The 19095-nt window shown below is 39.2% G+C and overlaps 2 protein-coding genes across 2 annotated transcripts in view; one reads left to right on the forward strand and one right to left on the reverse strand.

The window, feature by feature from the left end:
• The window catches only part of fbl (fibrillarin), a 19876-nt gene extending 4570 nt beyond the window's left edge, over positions 1 to 15306 (reverse strand). Inside the window, exons 1-8 of the mRNA XM_017434525.3 lie at positions 15151 to 15306; positions 12632 to 12724; positions 10361 to 10504; positions 9043 to 9137; positions 8746 to 8916; positions 7187 to 7319; positions 3559 to 3671; positions 807 to 952 (exon numbers count right to left, since the gene is read on the reverse strand). Of these exons, the coding sequence (XP_017290014.1) occupies positions 807 to 952; positions 3559 to 3671; positions 7187 to 7319; positions 8746 to 8916; positions 9043 to 9137; positions 10361 to 10504; positions 12632 to 12724; positions 15151 to 15160 (905 nt within the window). The 5' untranslated portion in view covers positions 15161 to 15306. The remainder of the gene's footprint in view (positions 1 to 806; positions 953 to 3558; positions 3672 to 7186; positions 7320 to 8745; positions 8917 to 9042; positions 9138 to 10360; positions 10505 to 12631; positions 12725 to 15150) is intronic.
• Positions 15307 to 16978: 1672 nt separating this feature from the next.
• LOC119616816 overlaps positions 16979 to 19095 on the forward strand; it is a 2717-nt gene continuing 600 nt past the window's right edge. The window contains exons 1-2 of the mRNA XM_037974397.1: positions 16979 to 18307; positions 18497 to 18658. Of these exons, the coding sequence (XP_037830325.1) occupies positions 17938 to 18307; positions 18497 to 18658 (532 nt within the window). The 5' untranslated portion in view covers positions 16979 to 17937. The remainder of the gene's footprint in view (positions 18308 to 18496; positions 18659 to 19095) is intronic.

The raw sequence follows: 19095 nt of genomic DNA on the forward strand, positions 1-19095 counted from the left end.
TAATCATCAAAATTAAACGAAATAAACATTTGAAATATATGAGTTTGTATGTAATGTATGAATATAATATACAAGTTTCACTTTTTAAATGGAATTACTGAAATCAATCTACTTTTTCATGATATTCTAATTTTATGACCAGCACCTGTATACTAAAAAAAATGACACAAATTTTGTCACACAACCACTTGACTGAGAGCCGACTTTGTGACTTCTCATGGACTGTGAAAAGGCATTTATGGTACTCAAGCATGTCCAACTGGAAAAAGACTACAAGAAAGACCCTGAACACACTGAAGAGATTATGCATCTCAGACGGCCAAAAGAACCCCCCTCCCAGAAGTTCTGGAAGAGAGGGCTTTAAAAAATGATGTCTGAGCATTCCTTCTCAAGTTATTGCCCCCTGACCCAACACCAGAACAAGCAGCAGATAATGGATGAATAGAATTTGTTTTCTCAAAATGAAAGATCAAAAACGCATCAGGTCTTATAAAAATTGGAAATCTGAATCTGTTAAAAAAAGAAAAAACTTGTGTAATTGAAAATGATTTAAAAAATCTTGTCAGGCCTGTTTTTATTCTTGTCTTTTGTGATTTTTTGATGTAATATAATACACAGTGAGCAAATTAAACAGTTTATTTGAGAAATGCATGGGTATTTCAGAAATTGTGGTTGCATTCTGTTTTTATAAGTCACAACTGTCAATGCCAGTGATTTTGTGTATAAAGGAAGTTGCTATCAAATGTTTACTCCTCTCAAAAATCAGTATTGGGAAATGTCTGAAAGAGAACTTAAAGTTGGTTTACCTGTAGATGCCCACCACTACAGCATGGTCCCTCTCATAGGGTTCCAATGTGAGCTGTTCCTGTGGTTTCATGTTCTCAGCACTCATCTTCTTAACTTCAGAAGCAAAAACTGCTTCTGGAGCTGCTGTTGAGTCTATACAGTTAGCCTAAACGAGATCAAAACAAAACATTTTAAGTTTAAAAAACACTTGCCAAATTTATAAAGAACTTTTAAAAACTTATGAAAATTATCAGTGACCACTGTAGCAATGTATGATATTTTAATGCAAATTCAATATCTTTATTTTCTTTGGGCTATAATCCATTCAAAGAAACTGCAAAAAAAGAATTCTGCCAATAGTTTTAACAACTTTTACAACCCTACCACTCAACTTTGGGGTAAACCTTATTTTCCTCTACATTTCTGAATTTAAATAACATCTGTTCACACCCCACACAAGGACTGATCAGTTGAGAAGGTTAAAGCAAGAACTACAGCTGTGGAAAAAGTTATGAGACCACTGCACAGTTGTCTAAAAATCAGCATCTCTACATGTATCATAGCCATTCCATTCCAGTGTCAGTTGAATTTCAACCCAAGTACACCTCATTCTACTCAATGTGCTTCTGATTAGGTGATCACCTGATCCAAATCTTATTTAATGAGGAAAAGAAAAACATTGCTGTGGTCTTCACAATCCTCTTGCAATAGGACAGGAATGCTAGGAATAGCTCATAAGTAATTTGAATAAAAAAATAACTATTAACCATGCCAAAGGAGTTGAAGTCAGTCTTGAGTGAGGAAAAAAGGGCTCAATTCTGGCTTTACTAGCAGAGGGATACAGTGAGCATCATGTTGCTTCAATCCTTAAAGTTTCTAAGATGGCCCTTCATTACAACAAGGTCAAGCAGCAGACATTGGGGACAACAAAGCTACAGACCAGTAGAGGGCGAAATCGACTCTCCACTAACCGGGATGACCGTCATCTTATTCAAATGTCAATCAGCAACCGCAGGATGACATCAAGTGTCCTGCAATAGGAATGGCAAATGGAAGTGCACAGCAAGAACAGTTTGTAACAGGTTCCTAGAGGCAGGGCTCAAGTCATGTAAAGCTAGAAAAAAAGCCTTTTATCAATGAGAAGCAAAGGAGAGCCAGGCTGAAGTTTGCAAAAGACCATAAGGATTTGACCATAGAGGACTGGAATAAGGTCATCTTCTCTGATGAGTCCAATTTTGAGCTTTGCCCAACACCTGGTCATCTAATGGTTAGATGGAGACCTGGAGAGGCGTACAAGCCACAGTGTCTTGCACCCACTGTGAAATTTGGTGGAGGATCGGTGATGATCTGGGGATGCTTCAGCAAGTCTGGAATTGGGCAGGTTCATCTTTGTGAAGGACGTATGGATTAAGTCACGTACATGCTTATCCTGAAAAAACACTTGCTTCCTTCTGCTCTGGCAATGTTCCCCAACTCTGAGGACTGTTTTTTCCAAGAGGACAATGCTCCATGCCACACAGCTAGGTCAATCAATGTGTGGATGATGGACCACCGGATCAAGACCCTGTCATGGCCAGCCCAATCTCCAGACCTGAACCCCATCGAAAACCTCTGGACCAGGGGTAGGCAACCCTGGTCCTCAGGGCCACTATCCTGCAGATTTTCCTTGTTTCTCTGCTCCAACACACCTGATTTGAATCAGTGTGTCATTAACAGGCTTCTGCAGAACATGAAGAGGTGATTTAAGCACTGAATCAGGTGTGTTGGAGCAGATAAACAAGTAACACATGCAGGATTAGTGGCTCTCCAGGACCAGGGTTGCCTACCCCTGCTCTGGAATGTAATCAAGAGGAAGATGGATAGTCACAAGCCATCAAACAAAGCTGAACTGCTTGAATTTTTGCGCCAGGAGTGGCATAAGGTCACCCAAAAGCAGTGTGAAAGACTGGTGGAAAGCATGCCAAGTCGCATGAAAGCTGTGATTACAAATCATGGTTACTCCACCAAATATTGATTTCTGAACTCGTCCCGAGTTAAAACATTAGTATTGTTGTTTCTAAATGAATAGGAACTTGTTTTCTTTTCATTACTGGAAGTCTGAAAGCACTGCATCTTTTATGTTATTTTGCCCTTTTCTCATTTTCTGCAAATAAATACAAAATTTTTGCTTGGAATATCGGAGACATATTGTCAGTAGTTCAAGGAATAAAGGAACAATGTTCATTTTACTGAAACATATACCTATAAAGAGTAAAATCAGAGAAACTGATACTTTTGCAGTGATCTCATAATTTTTTCCCCAGCTGTAGTTTTCTCAAGCTCTCATTTTCCCTTCTTTACTCAGTCACTGGTGTCTTCAAAGGGACGTGCAGTTATTCTCACATTCAACAATGACGCAACTCTAAAAACAGGTCAACTTTGCCCACAGTGTTTTTCATATAATAGTAAAAGATTATTAAATGACAAAAATGTTTAGGTTGTTTTACACAATATTTAAAGTCTTTACTGTACATTTGATCCTCTGAGTTGAAACGCAGGGCTTCAATTAGAAGGTACTTATCCATCAAAGCAGTCTCAGTCATTCTCTAAGTAGTTTGATATGAAACTAGACTGTGGTTACTGGATCGTAACTGTTACATAACTAATTCATTAAAAAGGGAACTGGTATGCCCTTTCTATACAATTTCACTTGTTTGGTGTAACAAGTGAAACTAAGATTCATCAAGGCCTTTTACTTTTTTTATCTTGATGTTTAGGCAATCCTGGACATACTTTTATAGAAATAACAAAGTGTCCTCCATTCTTCAGGAAGTTGTGAGCGTTCAAAGCGACAATCCTTGTCTGGTCAGGCTGGGCAACATCTGCAAATACCACATCCACCATGCCTGGAAAGGAACAAACCATTACTACATGAATACACATGGCATTTTAAAACATTGACAACACATCTTGGTCTGAATTTAAAAAAACAGTTATTAAAGTCACATGCCTGGATTGTTTTGTTTTTTTCAACTATAAACAATTATTAAACTTGTCAATTAAAATAATGATGTAAACCTGACTCAGTTATGTAACACAGTGGTAGACATGCATGTCCCAGCTTTTTTGGAACGTGGGTGAATATTTGCAAAAAACAAGGTTTATCTATTTGCTATTTGAACAATAAATATTTTGTCTTTATGGTGTATTACATGGAATATAGGTTGAAAAGGATTTGCAAATCATTATATTCTGTTTGTATTGGGGTTGTGTGTGTACACATACACACACACACGTATATACATTCAGTTCAATTCAATTCAAAAATATTTTTATTTCACTTCAAGTCTGGGTCCTCAAGCTCGAGCCTGGGAGCTTGAGAGTTCCATCTCAGCTGATCCTAGGACTGCGCTCTTCTCTGATCTCTAAGGCTGTTCCTTTTAGTTTGGGGGTCAAAGCACCGGGTGCTTCGATGAACAGTGGTACCACTGAGGGCTTGACTTTCCACAACCTCTCTAGTTCCTCTTTGGTATTTCTCGGGCCTTCTGTGCTCCTTCGTCCTGACGTTACAGTCGCTTGGGACTAGTGCTGGGCAATCTGACGATAGATATCGTGGGGACGACAGAAAAGTGTCTGTTTATGCAGATACAGCTATAGGTTCAAGTTCATACTGGTGTGAACCTGGTATGGTTGTATATCCTGTACTCCCACAAAGTCTTTTGGCATTTCTTCGTATTCAAAAAAGGCTGCTTCTTCCATTTCTATTAGTAAACAACCAGACAGTAGTGACGTTCTTCGTTCTCCAGCACTGTTTTAGGGGCTGGACGGGGCACACTGCATATCATGAACCCAGGATGGCAACTCCACCATACAAATCACCTACATCAAACATTATTGACTTAAACGCTAAAAACAGTGTATTTAAGTTTTAGGTCAGAAGAATGGGTCCCTGGAATGTTGTGTGGATGTTTGACTAAATGACATTCATGAAATGTAAATTTCTTAAGATTTGATTTCAGTTCACCTTTAACATGTCTTTATTGTCCCACTAAGTAATAATTTTGAAATCCGAAACCCGCAGGAAAACAAATTTATGTAACTTATTTTCCTGATGAACTGCAGTGTGCAGTGGAGCAAGAATGCATGGAGGAAAAGAGTAACTACAAATATTGTTAGTCAAGTTAGAAACCTTAAAATTGGCCATGGCTTGGACTTCCAGTAGTAATAAACCCCCTTGATTATTATAAATACTGGCATGGTCTCTAATCTCTTTCGGAGATTAAATTTGGACCTGGAGTGATAGATATTACATTTACAAGATGAAAAGATAAGGAATAAACGGCTGTGTGCACACGCTTAGAAGGAAGAAACTTCAAGACATTTAATAAACTCAAAAGGGAATTCAGTTTAGAGAATAGAGACCTGTTCAGATATCTGCAACTAAGACATTTTTACGACACAGAAATTAAAACAGGGATATCAGCAGGAGGTAATGAGTTCATTGATTGCTGCATACAAATGTAATCTGGACAAATTGTGTCCAACCTGTATAAGAGTTTGCATAAGCAAAACAGTATAAGCTCTTTAAAATGGGAGCAGGAAATAAATATTCAGCTGTCTGAGGTAAGGTTGGGCAATTGGACGAATTTATCGACCATCAACAATAGGCTGAGCCATTCAATGGTAGTTTTTTTTAAGAGCAATTTTTTTTTGCCTACATACCACCCACCCCACCCTCCCCTGTGTGCCATCAAGTGCAGCGCTGATTTATTCACTCAAACTTACAACAGAAAGAAAGAGTAGCGTATGTTTAGAAAACATTTGTTTGAACAATAACCACAGGGGGGAAAGGAAACAGACACTGGCTTTTTTTTTAACTAGTATAACATAGTTCTAGTGTTTCTGTCTTACAAACTCTGATGCACAACGTGACTGCCTCTCTCTGTGCAGCACTGACAGGTGTGCAGTGGCTGCCCTGGTAGCCCTGTAAAGAAACAGGGCTAAAGGCACCTGTTTTCTTTTCTTTTTTTTAAAGCTATAAGGCAAGCAATCTCTTCCTCCTCATCTGGTGACGCCATGACTGAAATTTGTCACAGGAGAATTTTAGGCAATCTGTACACCCGAGTATGAAGTCTCAACTGTCCGCGGACAGTCTGCCCGGAGTCCAAAGGTGTGCTTGTGGCCGGTATGCACAGATATTTTCGTGCCATTTGAGAAGACAAAAAAAGTCAAGACGTCACCCGCGTGAATATATCGCCCATTGTCATTTGTTGGCCTGACAAATATTAGTTGAAAGATTTTTACATATCACCCGACCTTAGTCTGAGAATGATTGTATTCTGTGTGCTAAACACAACAATCCTCCATCAGTTCTAAAAGGTGGAGGGAATTCGGATGGAAGATTCTGCAGCGTTTTTCATAACCCATTCTATCAAAAGCAAGCAATCAGGTACAGCAGCAATGCTGGAGACAATGTGGTAACATGAATGACAATCACTCATGTTTTTTTGGTCATGTACAAGATTGCTTTTATTTTTAGACAGAATTCTCAGGACTTTGGAGGATATATTTGACTTCAAAATCGTTAAGGATGTGAGAACAATGTTCCTGGGTCTGATACCTGATGCCATATCTCAAATTGAAGATGAGTATATCTTCAAAGTTTTTGATACTTGCATATAAAAAGGCAGTTACAAGAAACTGGCTAAAGTGCGACCCTCCAAGCTTCGGGACATTCGGGACAGTGGGTGGACATTGTAGAGGAAATAAACGCCATGGAGAAGCTGACCTATTTTCTCAGGACTATCCACTTAAGCTAAGTAGATAACGTACAGGAAGAATAGTGAGTCAAAATTTCAGTTCTCATGAGACCAGCCTAAGTTAGCGATACAGATAATACACTTTATGTTCTCTTATTCGAATTGTGTCTTGGAATGTCTGTTTTGTATAAAACTTTAAAAGTAAAAAAAAAGGCTTCATTGTTTTAGACAATGCAAAAATAACAGTGAATAAGCATCAGTGGAGAAAATCTGTCTGTGTTCAACAGCTGATAGCTGATTGTCAAACAGCTGCCATGTGTCTCAGTAATAATAACCATTCTGGAGGACAGTTTTGGTTTACACAGAAACTATGCAAAACCAGATGTATGCATCTTAACCACAGGGTGCAGCCATGTTTTTTAATTTATCTTTATTTATTTTTTTTCTTAAATTTTATGTTTTTGTTGTTTTTAAATGATACCAGAGTTTGTATTTCACATTTCCAGGGATTAGAGTTCAAAAATAAATAACTAAAAGATCTTTTGACTGAATGATTACCAGAGCATCAACAAAAACAATAAAATTGTTGACAAAGCCTCACTACTTCCACCTGGGACATGCAGTTTGAACAGATCTAGAATAGTGACTAAACATCTACTTACCAACCAGCATTCGATATTTGTGTGGATGCCTGGCATCTTCGATGATTGGAATGATGTTGGTGCGCTTCTTTGCAACATTGAGAAGGTCACGACCTGATCGATGGGAGAACTCCACAGCATACACAAGTCCCTCCTAAAACACAAAACAGTGCAACCATTATACAAATATTTGACATCTTTAACTTCAGTAAAACACTGCTGGGGTATACCTTCGGTTATACACCCTTTTTTTCTTGTCACAATTCTAAGTCCTCAGTGTTTAGAGATTCAAACAAGATTTACTTTTTTTTTTTTAAATCACAGGCAATAACTTGACAAAACGGTGAGATTTATTTACAACAGCAAGTCATCCCCCCTCCCCTATAAAGAGCGGAAAAATCTGGCTTTCTGACTAGCTAAGACTGTTGACATGGTTTCTGAACTGGTGAACAGTAGCCAAGGCAGGTGGAGCCTCAGTACATCATAATGGCAGCCACATAACTAAAGCAATCGGATGTTCACTGGCTGTTATGATGAAAATTTCAGAAAACCATATTTTGATACAGATAGACACCAGCTCCCCGTGACCCGGAATGGAGAAGCGGGTAAAGAAAATGGATGGGTATTTTGATACACATTTAAAAACCAATTAACTTTGGGAGTCATTCTAATTCAAGATAGCCACTACAAGCCAGGGGGCGAAGGAGGTCCAGTTCTGTGGCCTCAGGATTCTGTCCCTGCTATTTGCAGATGATGTGGTCTTCTTGGCATCATCGTGCTGGAGTAGTTTGTACAACACCTTCAAATCTGAGGCTATGGTTCTCAGTTGGAAAAGGGTGGACTGCTCTCACGGGGTTGGGAATGAGGTGCTGCCTCAAGTGGAGCAGTTTAAGTATCTTGGAATCTTGTTCACAAGTGAAGAAGGAACAGAGTGTGAGATCAACTGGCAGATAGGTGCGGCTTCAGCAGCATTGCATACTCTGCATTCGTCAATTGTGGTGAAGAGGGAGATGAGCTGCAAGGCAAAATGCTCTGTTTACTAGTCGGTCTATGTTCCTACCCTCATCTATGGTCATGAACTTTGGCCAGGGACGGAAAGAAAGAGAACGCAGATACAGGCGGTTGAAATGAGTTCTCTCTGCAGGGTAGCTGCGGCTCTTCTTTAGAAATAAGGTGAGAAGTTTTTTGGTCATCCGGGGGGGACTTGGAGTTGAGCCACTGCTCTTCTACATGGAGAAGAGCCAGGTGAGGTGGTTCGGGCATCTGCTACGAATGCCCCCAAGACACCGCCCTAGGGAGGTGTTCCGGGCATGTCCAACTGGAAGGAGACCCGAGGGAAGACTCTGGACACGCTGAAGAGACAATGTCTCTCAGCTGGCCTGGGAATGCCTTGTAATCCTCCATGAAGAGCTGGCTGAGATATCTAAGGAAAGAGATGTCTGGGCTTCCCTGCTCAAGCTGCTACCCCACGACCCAACTTTGAAAAAAGTGGTAGATAATGGATAATGAGAAAATGTGAAAGGCAAATATTTCAGGGTTCAAGAAAAAAATCAGTCACATAAAAAATGTGTAAGACTTACCGGCCCTACAATGTCAGAAACATGGGACACAGTGGTACCAGAGGCAGCACCCAGGTACATGACCTTAGCTCCAGGCTTGATATGGATCTTGTCAATTCCTCCCAGGATGGCGGCAGCCAGTTTGGAGCGGAAAGGATTCCAGGCCCTGTATTCAATCTTAGTCTCTCCTTCCTAGTATGGGCAGGAAATCAATCATTATCACATTGATCAAAATCTAATGAGAATTATAACTTTTGTTTTGTGGGAAACAACAAAGTAATAAATTTAATATTTTTCACTACTAAACTCATCCCTTACCTCCACACTAATCCTCTTTTCACCATACACAGATTCTCCCATCACCATATTCTTGGTCACCAGAGCATCCTCCTTTCCTCTGCAGATGAATACTCCTAAAATACAAACACATATATTAGAGCACATTTAAAATTCAAAATGGTGCCATATCTAAAGAAACATGCTGCACTTTATTCTGTCATTGTGATTGTTCCAACACACTTTTTCATTTAGAACCAAACTTCTAAATGGGGGGGGGGGCTTATTTCCTACAAAAAAGATAAGTTCAACACAGCACAAGATAATCCAAGACGGGTGTATACAAAATGGAAGTAGAAAGCTAGCATAACAGATACAGAATTCTATACAGGATTGGGATAGTATATGAATTACATGTAAAATATGCAAATAAAAGTTTGTGTGGAAGATGTGTTAAAAAGCAAAGCACAGTATATGGTGCAGACCAGTGCTCAGTCAGCGGCTCATAAGAGACCAAGAGCAACTTGAGACTTGAAACCTGTGCTCCACAAACCAACAGTCAACATCATGCTTGGTATGTCAATCTTTAAACACTGGGAGAAATAGCTACATAATTCTCTGCTCATTTTGTTAAGTTTCCAAACAAAATTATTTTTTATGGTTGTTTTATTTTAATATAGAAGACAAAATGTCAACTAAAACATATTACATAAAACTTAAACTTAATTTAAATGTTACTGAACAAAATAGGTATTTGATTCCCAAGCAAAACATGGCTTTGGTTGAGACCCCTTTTTTATGAGGTTCGCCATATTTCAGGAGAGATTTTGGCTAGAAGACCGACGATTAATCAGCCAATATTGTCCACTTTAAAACAAACAAACAAATTTAAAAAAGGTTTCATACTGCTCACTGTGTTCCCTAAGGCCTTTATGGTTCAGAGTTTCATGTTGCCCTGATTTCTAAAGATGGGGTACGGGGTGCACTTGGACTGTTTCTAGAAGTAGTAGATACCGAAATGAAAGTACAAAAACATGCAAAAAGTGCATTTTGCATAATAGGTCCCCTTTAAAGCATATAACTAAAGACTGTTCTTTTCATTGTAAGTGAGGAAACTAACACAATCAGCAGGAAATCAAATATGTCCTCTATAGTAATGTCTCTGAAAAGCACTCAGTTTCATCATCTCATTTTAAGGTCTGATTTTTTGGCTGCAATATTTTTTTTTCCAAACATAAAAAAATAATATATTTTAATAATTTCAATGCCAGGTACCATTATTGTACCTTACAGTTTATGGAAATGTAAACCTTCACAAAGGTGACATTTTATTTCCTGTTATGAAGAAACTCATAAAAACCTTCATGTCTGTGTGGTTCAATCAAGACCTTTTTCCCTCCTCCAAAGCCTCTGCCACCTCCTCTTCCTCCTCGCCCTCTAGGGGTGCCTCTGCCACCTCCTCGTCCTCGGAATCCTCCACCCTCAGAGGATCTGAATCCTCCACCTGATAAATGGGTAAAAAAAATTTTTTAAAAAGGTGCTAAAACTACTTATAAATGACACAATGTTTTAATCATACATCAATGACATGAAGTTTACCATAGTTTTCAACAGATGTCACAAAAAGTAATTTTAAAAAGTAACACATTGCTTGTAGAAAAAATAACCCTCTTTCTTAAAAATATGTGGCACACTTAGGTTTGTACTAAAAAAATGAAACTAGTATAAATTTAAAATATTTCATTTCAATTTTTAAAATTTTTTTTTAAGTTATTAGAATAATATGGTATATCAATATTCTAGACTTCACCCACTGGGCTACTAATTTTCACACTTGTACAAACTTTTGGATGCAGAAAAAACAGCCAAAGCCTTCAAACATTTGAACTTGTCTGTTCAAATGCCAGTGCCAAAACAAGCAGTGTGGAATAAGGTTTCTGTGTTATATGGTGCTCATATGGAATTTAGAACCACCCCGTTTTAAATCATCAGTCTCATGTCAATACTCCTAAACATCTATTTGTGGAGAATAATTAAAAATAATGTTACTTTTTAACCTGTAAATACAGCAGACTAGTTACATTCACATATGAGCTGTTTACTCAATTTCTGGCAGGTGTTTAGACTTATGTTGTATTTTGAATTTTATGTTGGGAAATGATGCCCCTAAAAATACCACCCATTAAAACTTAAAAAGATATATATTTCTTATATTTTCAAGTCAGCAGTTGGATGAATCTATCTAGAAAAGAGGCTAAGTCCGGTGGTAGGTGGCCGGCTGACCGTGATTTAGCAAAAAAAAAAAAAAAGATTAAAGTTGACAGGAAAGTTGAAAATATGGCTATTTATTATGTGATATACTCTAAAAAACAACAGGCACTTTTAAAATACTTTTTAAAACAAAAATACAATTAAAATAAATACTAATTGTTTGCACCTAATTTAAATCACATTTACAAATAAATTAAATGAACATAATTGAAAAAGTGCAAACAAAGCACCAACACACGTCTCACTTCCAGGCCAATGAATAACAACAGAGAACTCTGACAAACAGACAGATGCTGTACTGTACTGTGCTTTTTGTGACACAGGCTGCATGTTGGATCACTACATGGAACAACAAAACAAAGCATATCTAATGCTGAATTTAATAGCATCATTTTACTGTTAGACATGGATAATATTTTCACTAAGCACAAAACATGCTTACCATCTTCTGTCTTGTAAAGCCACTTGCTGAACTAACCATTTTTGGTTAAACCCGCTCATTTGATATTTATTGCTGCGGATCGAGCGACTTGCGAACTCCAGGTAGCTGAAGGAGGCTCGGCCTCAGAGTCCTGCAGGGCTCCGCGCTGATACAGGCGAACCTGCTCTGCTAGAGCACCAAAACCGTCCATTTTGAACAGAGTGCTGCGCGCGCGGTCCACACCAAGTTACAAAAGGTGCACGACGTGACACCATGCCGGACCTTCGCACAGGGGAGGGGACAGCGCGACTGCATCACTGTTGGCGTGCGAACCCTCGCGTGGTGAGGTAGATAAGGGTAGCGGTTTTGAGGATGCGGGTGAAAAAAAAAAAACTGTATAAAAATGACGCATTTATAATAAACAAGCAGAGCTTATCCTGGCGGCCCGCCAGGCCTATAATACACTGAGGGAAACGCTGTAATTAATATCTTGCTTATATTAGCAGGTTTCTGTCCATGCAGACTATGCAGACTAGATAAAAGTTGCAGACATACACAGCCAGCAGGAAGTCCATCACACTGAAAGCATTTTGTCTATTATGCTTTGCAGCAGGAAAGAGGAGCGAAAAGGCGCACAGAGAGAGTGGTACACGTGTAAATTGCAGCAGCCCTGTTTTAGCTGCTATTATGGGCGACTAAAAATATCTTAAGTATGAAGGTAGTTTAAATTGGCTTGTGTGTGTGTTATACATGCATACATACATTAAATGGAAAATAACACAAATGTGACCTTTAAAATATAATAGTATAGTTGTCAAAGAGATGTTAAAAAAAGGATCTTTCTTTTTTTAATTTTATGCCAGTGCACTGAACTGAAAAGTGAGACACACTGGTGAAATCAACAGAAAATGCTATAATGGAGCCCTGCACTATTGTCACCTCTTCCTCCTCGGCCTCCACGGTCACCAAATCCTCCTCTGAATCCACCTCGACCTCCACCTCTTCCTCCTCTGTCTCCACGAGGACTAAAACCTGAAACACAGATAGCGCTGGATTTAAACCGAAGAGAAGTTAAAATACTCAAAAATAAACATTTTATTAATGGAATTAGTAAAATTAACCATCTCAGACACCTACATACTTAAGGGGAGATAAAGTCAAACCAACATAATTCATACAAATTTGTGTTTGCAGAGCTCAATCCAAGTACAAATAACATTTAGTCAAGCTGGCCAATAGGGCTATAAATTTAGACTGTTGCATACACTTTTGTCCAAGACAGCCTGACATAAAACAGAAATGTCACCTGATAATAATCAACAGCTGTCAACTCTGCCGAAGGGCAACCAAGTTGATCAGTTCATTTCTGGTTTGAATTTCAAGCTGCTTTTAGCCTTTTGGCCACTAGATGTCACCAAAGTGGACTATGTTGGAGAGCTTCTGAGTAATAAATCCTTTTTTAAAACAAGTTTCAGTGCTTCAGAAAAGCTTCATTTGGCCCTCACTAACAGTAATGCTACTGTCCTTCTGTTTTAAAAAAGTCCTCACAGTGTTTTTAGATGGGTGGTCAATCACCAAATACTTTTATATATTTCTTTACAATTAAACACTAATACAACTAACCTTGTTCTTGAATTTAGTAGTGATAAATATTGTAATACTCCTGTTTTTTTTTTCCAGTGCTGTCACTGACAGTCTTTATCAACTTATTCTCAAGTCATTAAAAAATAAATCTGAAATAAATTGCATTTGACTGCATTGCGAATGCAGTCTAAGGCTATGTTCACACTGCAGGCAAAAGCAACCCAATTCCAATTTTTTTGCCCTATGCGACACATATTGAATTTTTTTAAAGCACTGAATTTGATTTTTTCATATCCAACCCAGGTTTCTTTTTCCATACGTGGTACTGATTTGGATAAATGTCCAGTGCTTTTGAGAGCGACTGCAGTGTGAACGTTCGTGGCAGAGGAAAGGACAGAGGTCCCTCACATCGAAGTCCTGGCTCTGACTCTGCATCCACACATGCCTCTGCACAGAGACAGCAGCCACTCCAAAAATACTCATCGTTAACATTTGTGCTCATTTTCTGCTCTGTCTTCTTTTATCTTTTACCATTTGGATGTACAGTTGGCCCTGATTGGACAGCAACTAAAAAATCAATACACACATGCTAAAACTCACAGCTTCCATATTTACTTCTGTAAACACTGTGTGCGGACACATCTTCTGTGCAACACTGGAGTCTGGTGGGGGTCGCATTTAAAATGTAATGTGAATGACCACGCAAACAGATTTGGATTTGAGAGGGGAAATGGGAATTCAGCCTTAAGACCTGCAGTGTAAATGTAGCCTAAGTTACCACATTTAGTGAGTTTTTAGACCCCTGCAGTATCTATTTTCGAAAAAGTAACTAGCAACAAATCGAATGAATTTTTCTGGTGTTACTGAAGACTGCCATCGAAGCAAGTATTGTTATTTTCAACGATCAGTGGGTGCTTCCTTGGGCCCTCGTCTGTCCCAAAGCACATAGTCTTAGCACCCTTCCAGCTACTGTCAGAGCCGGAGATATTCACCCCAACATATCCATGGCAGGATGTATACGTCAACATTTCTGTCTAAAATAAATCACTGTACTAAAATAGGTCTTTTTTTAGGGTCACTTTTGCCGGTCCCAAACCCAGACAAAAAATAAAGACTGCAATTGTGACACTTAATAGATAAAAACTCAAGAATCATGAAAAGAAAGTTTATCTGTATGTCTAAACATATTTACAGTCTTATGCAAATTAGGTAAAGGCCTCATTCAGCGACTTTCTCTCCTAAAGAGTTGGCAACACTGGCAGCGATAATAACAAACGCACGTCCCGCTGCCAGGCCGCATGTTATCTGCAGATAATCCAGTAAAAGTGCCCCTCATGCCAAAAATACCAAACTAGAAGCACTCCGAGAGGCCATAGCGTCATTAAAACAAATTGTAGGATCCGGATCACCACTAGAATTTAATCACCTGTTGATGTTTTTTTGACAACTCCAACATTTTCTGAAAATTCCGTCAAAATCTGATAATTAGTTTTCTTAAATAATCGTGCAAACATTTAGACGGACGGACATACTGAAAACACAGACACAGTCCGGTACAGGAGCGCCAGTTTAAGATGGAAATAGGACCTTTTTAGTCAATTAAACTGACGCAAAAAATAAATACAATTTTTTTTAAAAAATCATTTTTTCTCGACTGGCCCTCGTCATAGTTACAGAACCCGATAAGAAGTAGTACAACACCTTAATGTATTTTGGTCGCACATTAACAAAACTAACCGGGATTGTTAAATAACTGTCTGAATAAAAGTCGTCGCGTTTCTAAGCACGTGCTACGGACTCCCTTCTCCCAGGTACACAAACATATAACACACCGAAAAGACCAACAAGCTGTTTCACTTGAAAGAGAGCTTTACCTGGCCTCATTCTTTCTGCTGGACACCGGCTCTGAAACGACCAGATGAATTATTATTTATTCCTTTTCTCCTGCTGTGTACTACAAACAGCGGTGGCGGAGACACGTGCACGGCTTCTTTTTCTTCTTCTCCTTCCTGCGCTTCCGCTGCTTCCTTGTTCTTCTTCGTTTGATGACGGGTGGCAAACCAACTGAAGAGGTGTATAGCCGCCACCTACTGGACTGGAGTATGAACAGTCATAAGAAGACGAAATTATTTCCTTCATTAAACACGTGTTGAATTAAAATGTCAATTCTGATTGTATGTCTGTTAGGAAAATATCTCCAGAGTTGCAAGGCGGATTTTGATGAAAGTTTCAGAAAGCCATTTTTAGGGAAACATCTAAATTTGATTATTTTTGGAGTCATTCTGATACAAGATGGAAAAACAAAAAATGGCTATTACCCATTTTTAGAGTTACTAAGCTAAACTTTGGTGTGACAGTTGCTGTGAGTAATCCCTAAGACTTACTGTGACTGCTAACAGATCCCTCAGTTTTTTGTTTGAAACATTGCTATTTAAAGTTTGGAATAATGTCTGTTAGCAAAATATCTCAATAACCACTTGACAGATTTTAATAAAACTTTAAGGAAGTAATCATTATACATACATCAACAGTTGATTAACTTATGGAGTCATCATAATTCAAGATGGCTGCCATGTCCATCTTTTAAAACACAAAATTAGCTGTAACTTGGCCATTTTTAATGCTGCTAAGCCAAATGTTGTGTGATAGTAGCTGTCAGTGACCTTTAAAACATGATGTGACTGTTACAAGATCCTTCAGTTTCTTGTTTTAAAACATGCTCTGAGTTATTGATGAAAATGTCTGTTAGCAAAGAATCTCATGAACCACAAAAGATGTCTAAATTAAACTTTTAGAAAGCAATTAATGGACGCACATCTATACCTGATTACCTTTTGGACTTATTCAGATACAAGATGGCTGCCATAGACTGCTGACTTTTTTTGGCCCCCTAAACACCATGTGTTGAACTAAAATGTCAACTCTGATTGTCTGTCTGTTAGCAAAATATTTTCAGAGTCATTAGATGGACTTTGATGTAAATTGTAGAAAGCCATCTTTAGAGAAACATCTAACTCTGATTACCTTTTGAAGTCATCCTGATGCAAAATAGCTGCCACAGCGGACTTAGAAAACACAAAACGGCTACAACTCAGTAAAAAAAATTGAACTTTCAAAAGAGCAATCAATACCGATACAGAGGTGCTGCCCTGTGGCTGCCCTGCAGCATTGTTCATGTCAATCAATCAATCAATCAATCAAATTTTATTTGTATAGCACATTTCAGCAGCCAGGCATTTCAAGGGGCTTTACATAATTAAAAAACAAAATAAAAACAGCACGTGACAATGAATAAACAGTAAGAAAGAGACAAAACCCCGCACTCTAACCTTTAGCCATAAGCAACTCTAAACAGGTGGGTTTTAAGTTGAAATTTAAAGGCACCCAGTGTTTCAGCTGTTTTACAGTTTTCTGGAAGTTTGTTCCAAATTTGTGGTGCATAGAAACTGAAAGCTGCTTCTCCTCGTTTGGTTCTGGTTCTGGGGATGTCAGGCATTGTATGTTTGCCCTGTTTGTTTTTTGTTGTGGTTTTTTTTTGTGCTGTGAAGCAAAGATGAAGTGAAGATGCCTCTGAGTTTTTTATTGTGAAACTTTTCTACAAACAGGAAAATGGATTTCATCAGATGGTGTGTGATTTGACTGCTTGCACTGATTCTAAGAATAGGAGGCAAGTGTGACAACACCGCTGGTGGTGAAATAAATGTGATTCACTATAGTAAAGAGGCAGTTCTTCTGTTATGCGACCACTTACCACCAGACTGTGATAACATCATTAAATTAATACCAGGTCATCTTAGAATTAATAAAACAATGCCAGCTTCAGCAAGGAGAAGGAAACGTGGCTGCAGTGAAGGAATGCGGCGGTGGCTAAGAAAGCTAATGGACAAGCTCCCCTTGCCGACAGTGCTGCCAATCAGTCTCTGACAGCAAAAACAGATGAGTACCGTACTGGAATGCCTGTGTTTTAGCAGTTACTGATCGGAATCCTGAAGTCACCGGGAAGGTTTGCGGGGGCAGAGTGTGTCTGCTGATCAGAGACGAGTGGTGTCAGCCAGTTGTGGTGAGAGAACACAAGTGCTCCCCCGACACTGAGTTGCTGTGTGTCTCTGTCCAGCCTTTCTACCTGCCTAGAGAGTTTCCACAAATATTTATCACTGTTTATCACCCAAAAGCCAACCTTTGCAAAGCAACTGAAGTCTTATATAACCTGTATGTCTTATATAACCTAACCCTAACCCTGTCTCTCTCCCCAGATGCTCGATAACTGTCCTGCTAAAAAATCTTTACGCACCTATTATCAGAATGTTGACTGTCCAACTAGGAAAAACAAGGCTCTTGCCATGAGTTTTTGGAAATATCAGAAATGCCTACTTTGTATCCATGCTTCCACCCTCGGGGGAATCAGATCATGATGTAGTGTATCTGTGCCCAGTATATAGGCATACTTGCCAACATTTGGTTATGTCAATGTGGGACAACATATGCCCCTTTTACACAGGCCCTAATGGGCCCGGCCAGCCGGGCAGGCCCTGCTTCGTGGGTAGCGCAAGCTTAGCTCCTGTTCACTCATTGGTCGTGGGTGTGGCCAGTCTGTAGCGTAGGAAGCGTGAAGAAACAACACAAGACATTATTTTTTGGAAGGATAGCGGAAGGAAGTAACAATGGAGTCGAGACAGAAGTGTGTTGCCTGGAGCAACGACGAGGTCCAAGTGTTTCTGTCCATTATTGGCGACTGCAACATTCAGCGCCAGCTAGATAGGGCAACATGTAATGAAAAAGTTTTTGTGGAGGTTGCAGAAAGAATGGCTGGCGCTGGGTACAGTCGCACATCCCCGCAGTGCCAGGAGAAATTAAAAAACCTCAAGAGGGATTATAAAGCTATTAAGGACCCCAACGGGCGGAGCGGGTCCAACAGGAAGCAGTGGGGGTGGTTCGACCATATGGACGCAATTTATGGTCATCGCCCTGCTAGTTGTGGACGGGAGGGTGGCATGGACTCTGCCACCTCGCTGTTGGAGGACATGTGCGGCGGTAAGGTTTTATTTATGTTTGCATACATGTCACAGCTAGTATCAGTGTGTTATCTCACAATGAACCGTGGAATTGTTCCTGTTACTGCAAATGCAAGTTAACACACTAGTCATAACATGGCAAAATAGCCTGGTTACTGAGCTTGAATGTAGCTCTGCGTTTTATTTGTCTGGTCTGTGCTCTGCACAGAATCTATCCCCTCATCCGTCGTGCCGCCAATCGAGACACACGCAGACACTGACTCCCCCTCATGTTTGGCCGCTTTGGAGCCCAGCTGTTCCAGTTCTAGTGCCGCCAGTCATCCGGACATGCCTTCTACACCGCTCATGTCCAACCAGCAATGCCGTTCAGGTAAGCAGTGTGGGATTTTTTTTGTCTAGTTTGCTGACGTACAGTAATGGAAGTTAAGGTTAGGGTTAGAGTTCAACTTTCAGTTACTCAGTGTTTGTAATGAGCATCTAAACTATGTAGCTTAGAAATTACAATTAGTAGCCCAATATGCACATATATTTATATATATTTGTAATGTATACACATATACACACACACACACACACACATATATATATATAGGGTATGTGTAAAATTAGCATTCAGTTGTAGTGAGTTACACTAGCACTTGCTAACCACCACCAGTGGATGTGCAAAAGGAGATGACCACACAGTTACTGTAAAATCAGAACGCTGCAGACACTCTGATCAACGTAATTGATTGGACATATATATATATATATATATATATATATATATATATATATATATATATATATATATATATATATATATAA

Source organism: Kryptolebias marmoratus, unplaced genomic scaffold (assembly GCF_001649575.2).
Source record: "Kryptolebias marmoratus isolate JLee-2015 unplaced genomic scaffold, ASM164957v2 Scaffold36, whole genome shotgun sequence".
NCBI lineage: Eukaryota > Metazoa > Chordata > Actinopteri > Cyprinodontiformes > Rivulidae > Kryptolebias > Kryptolebias marmoratus.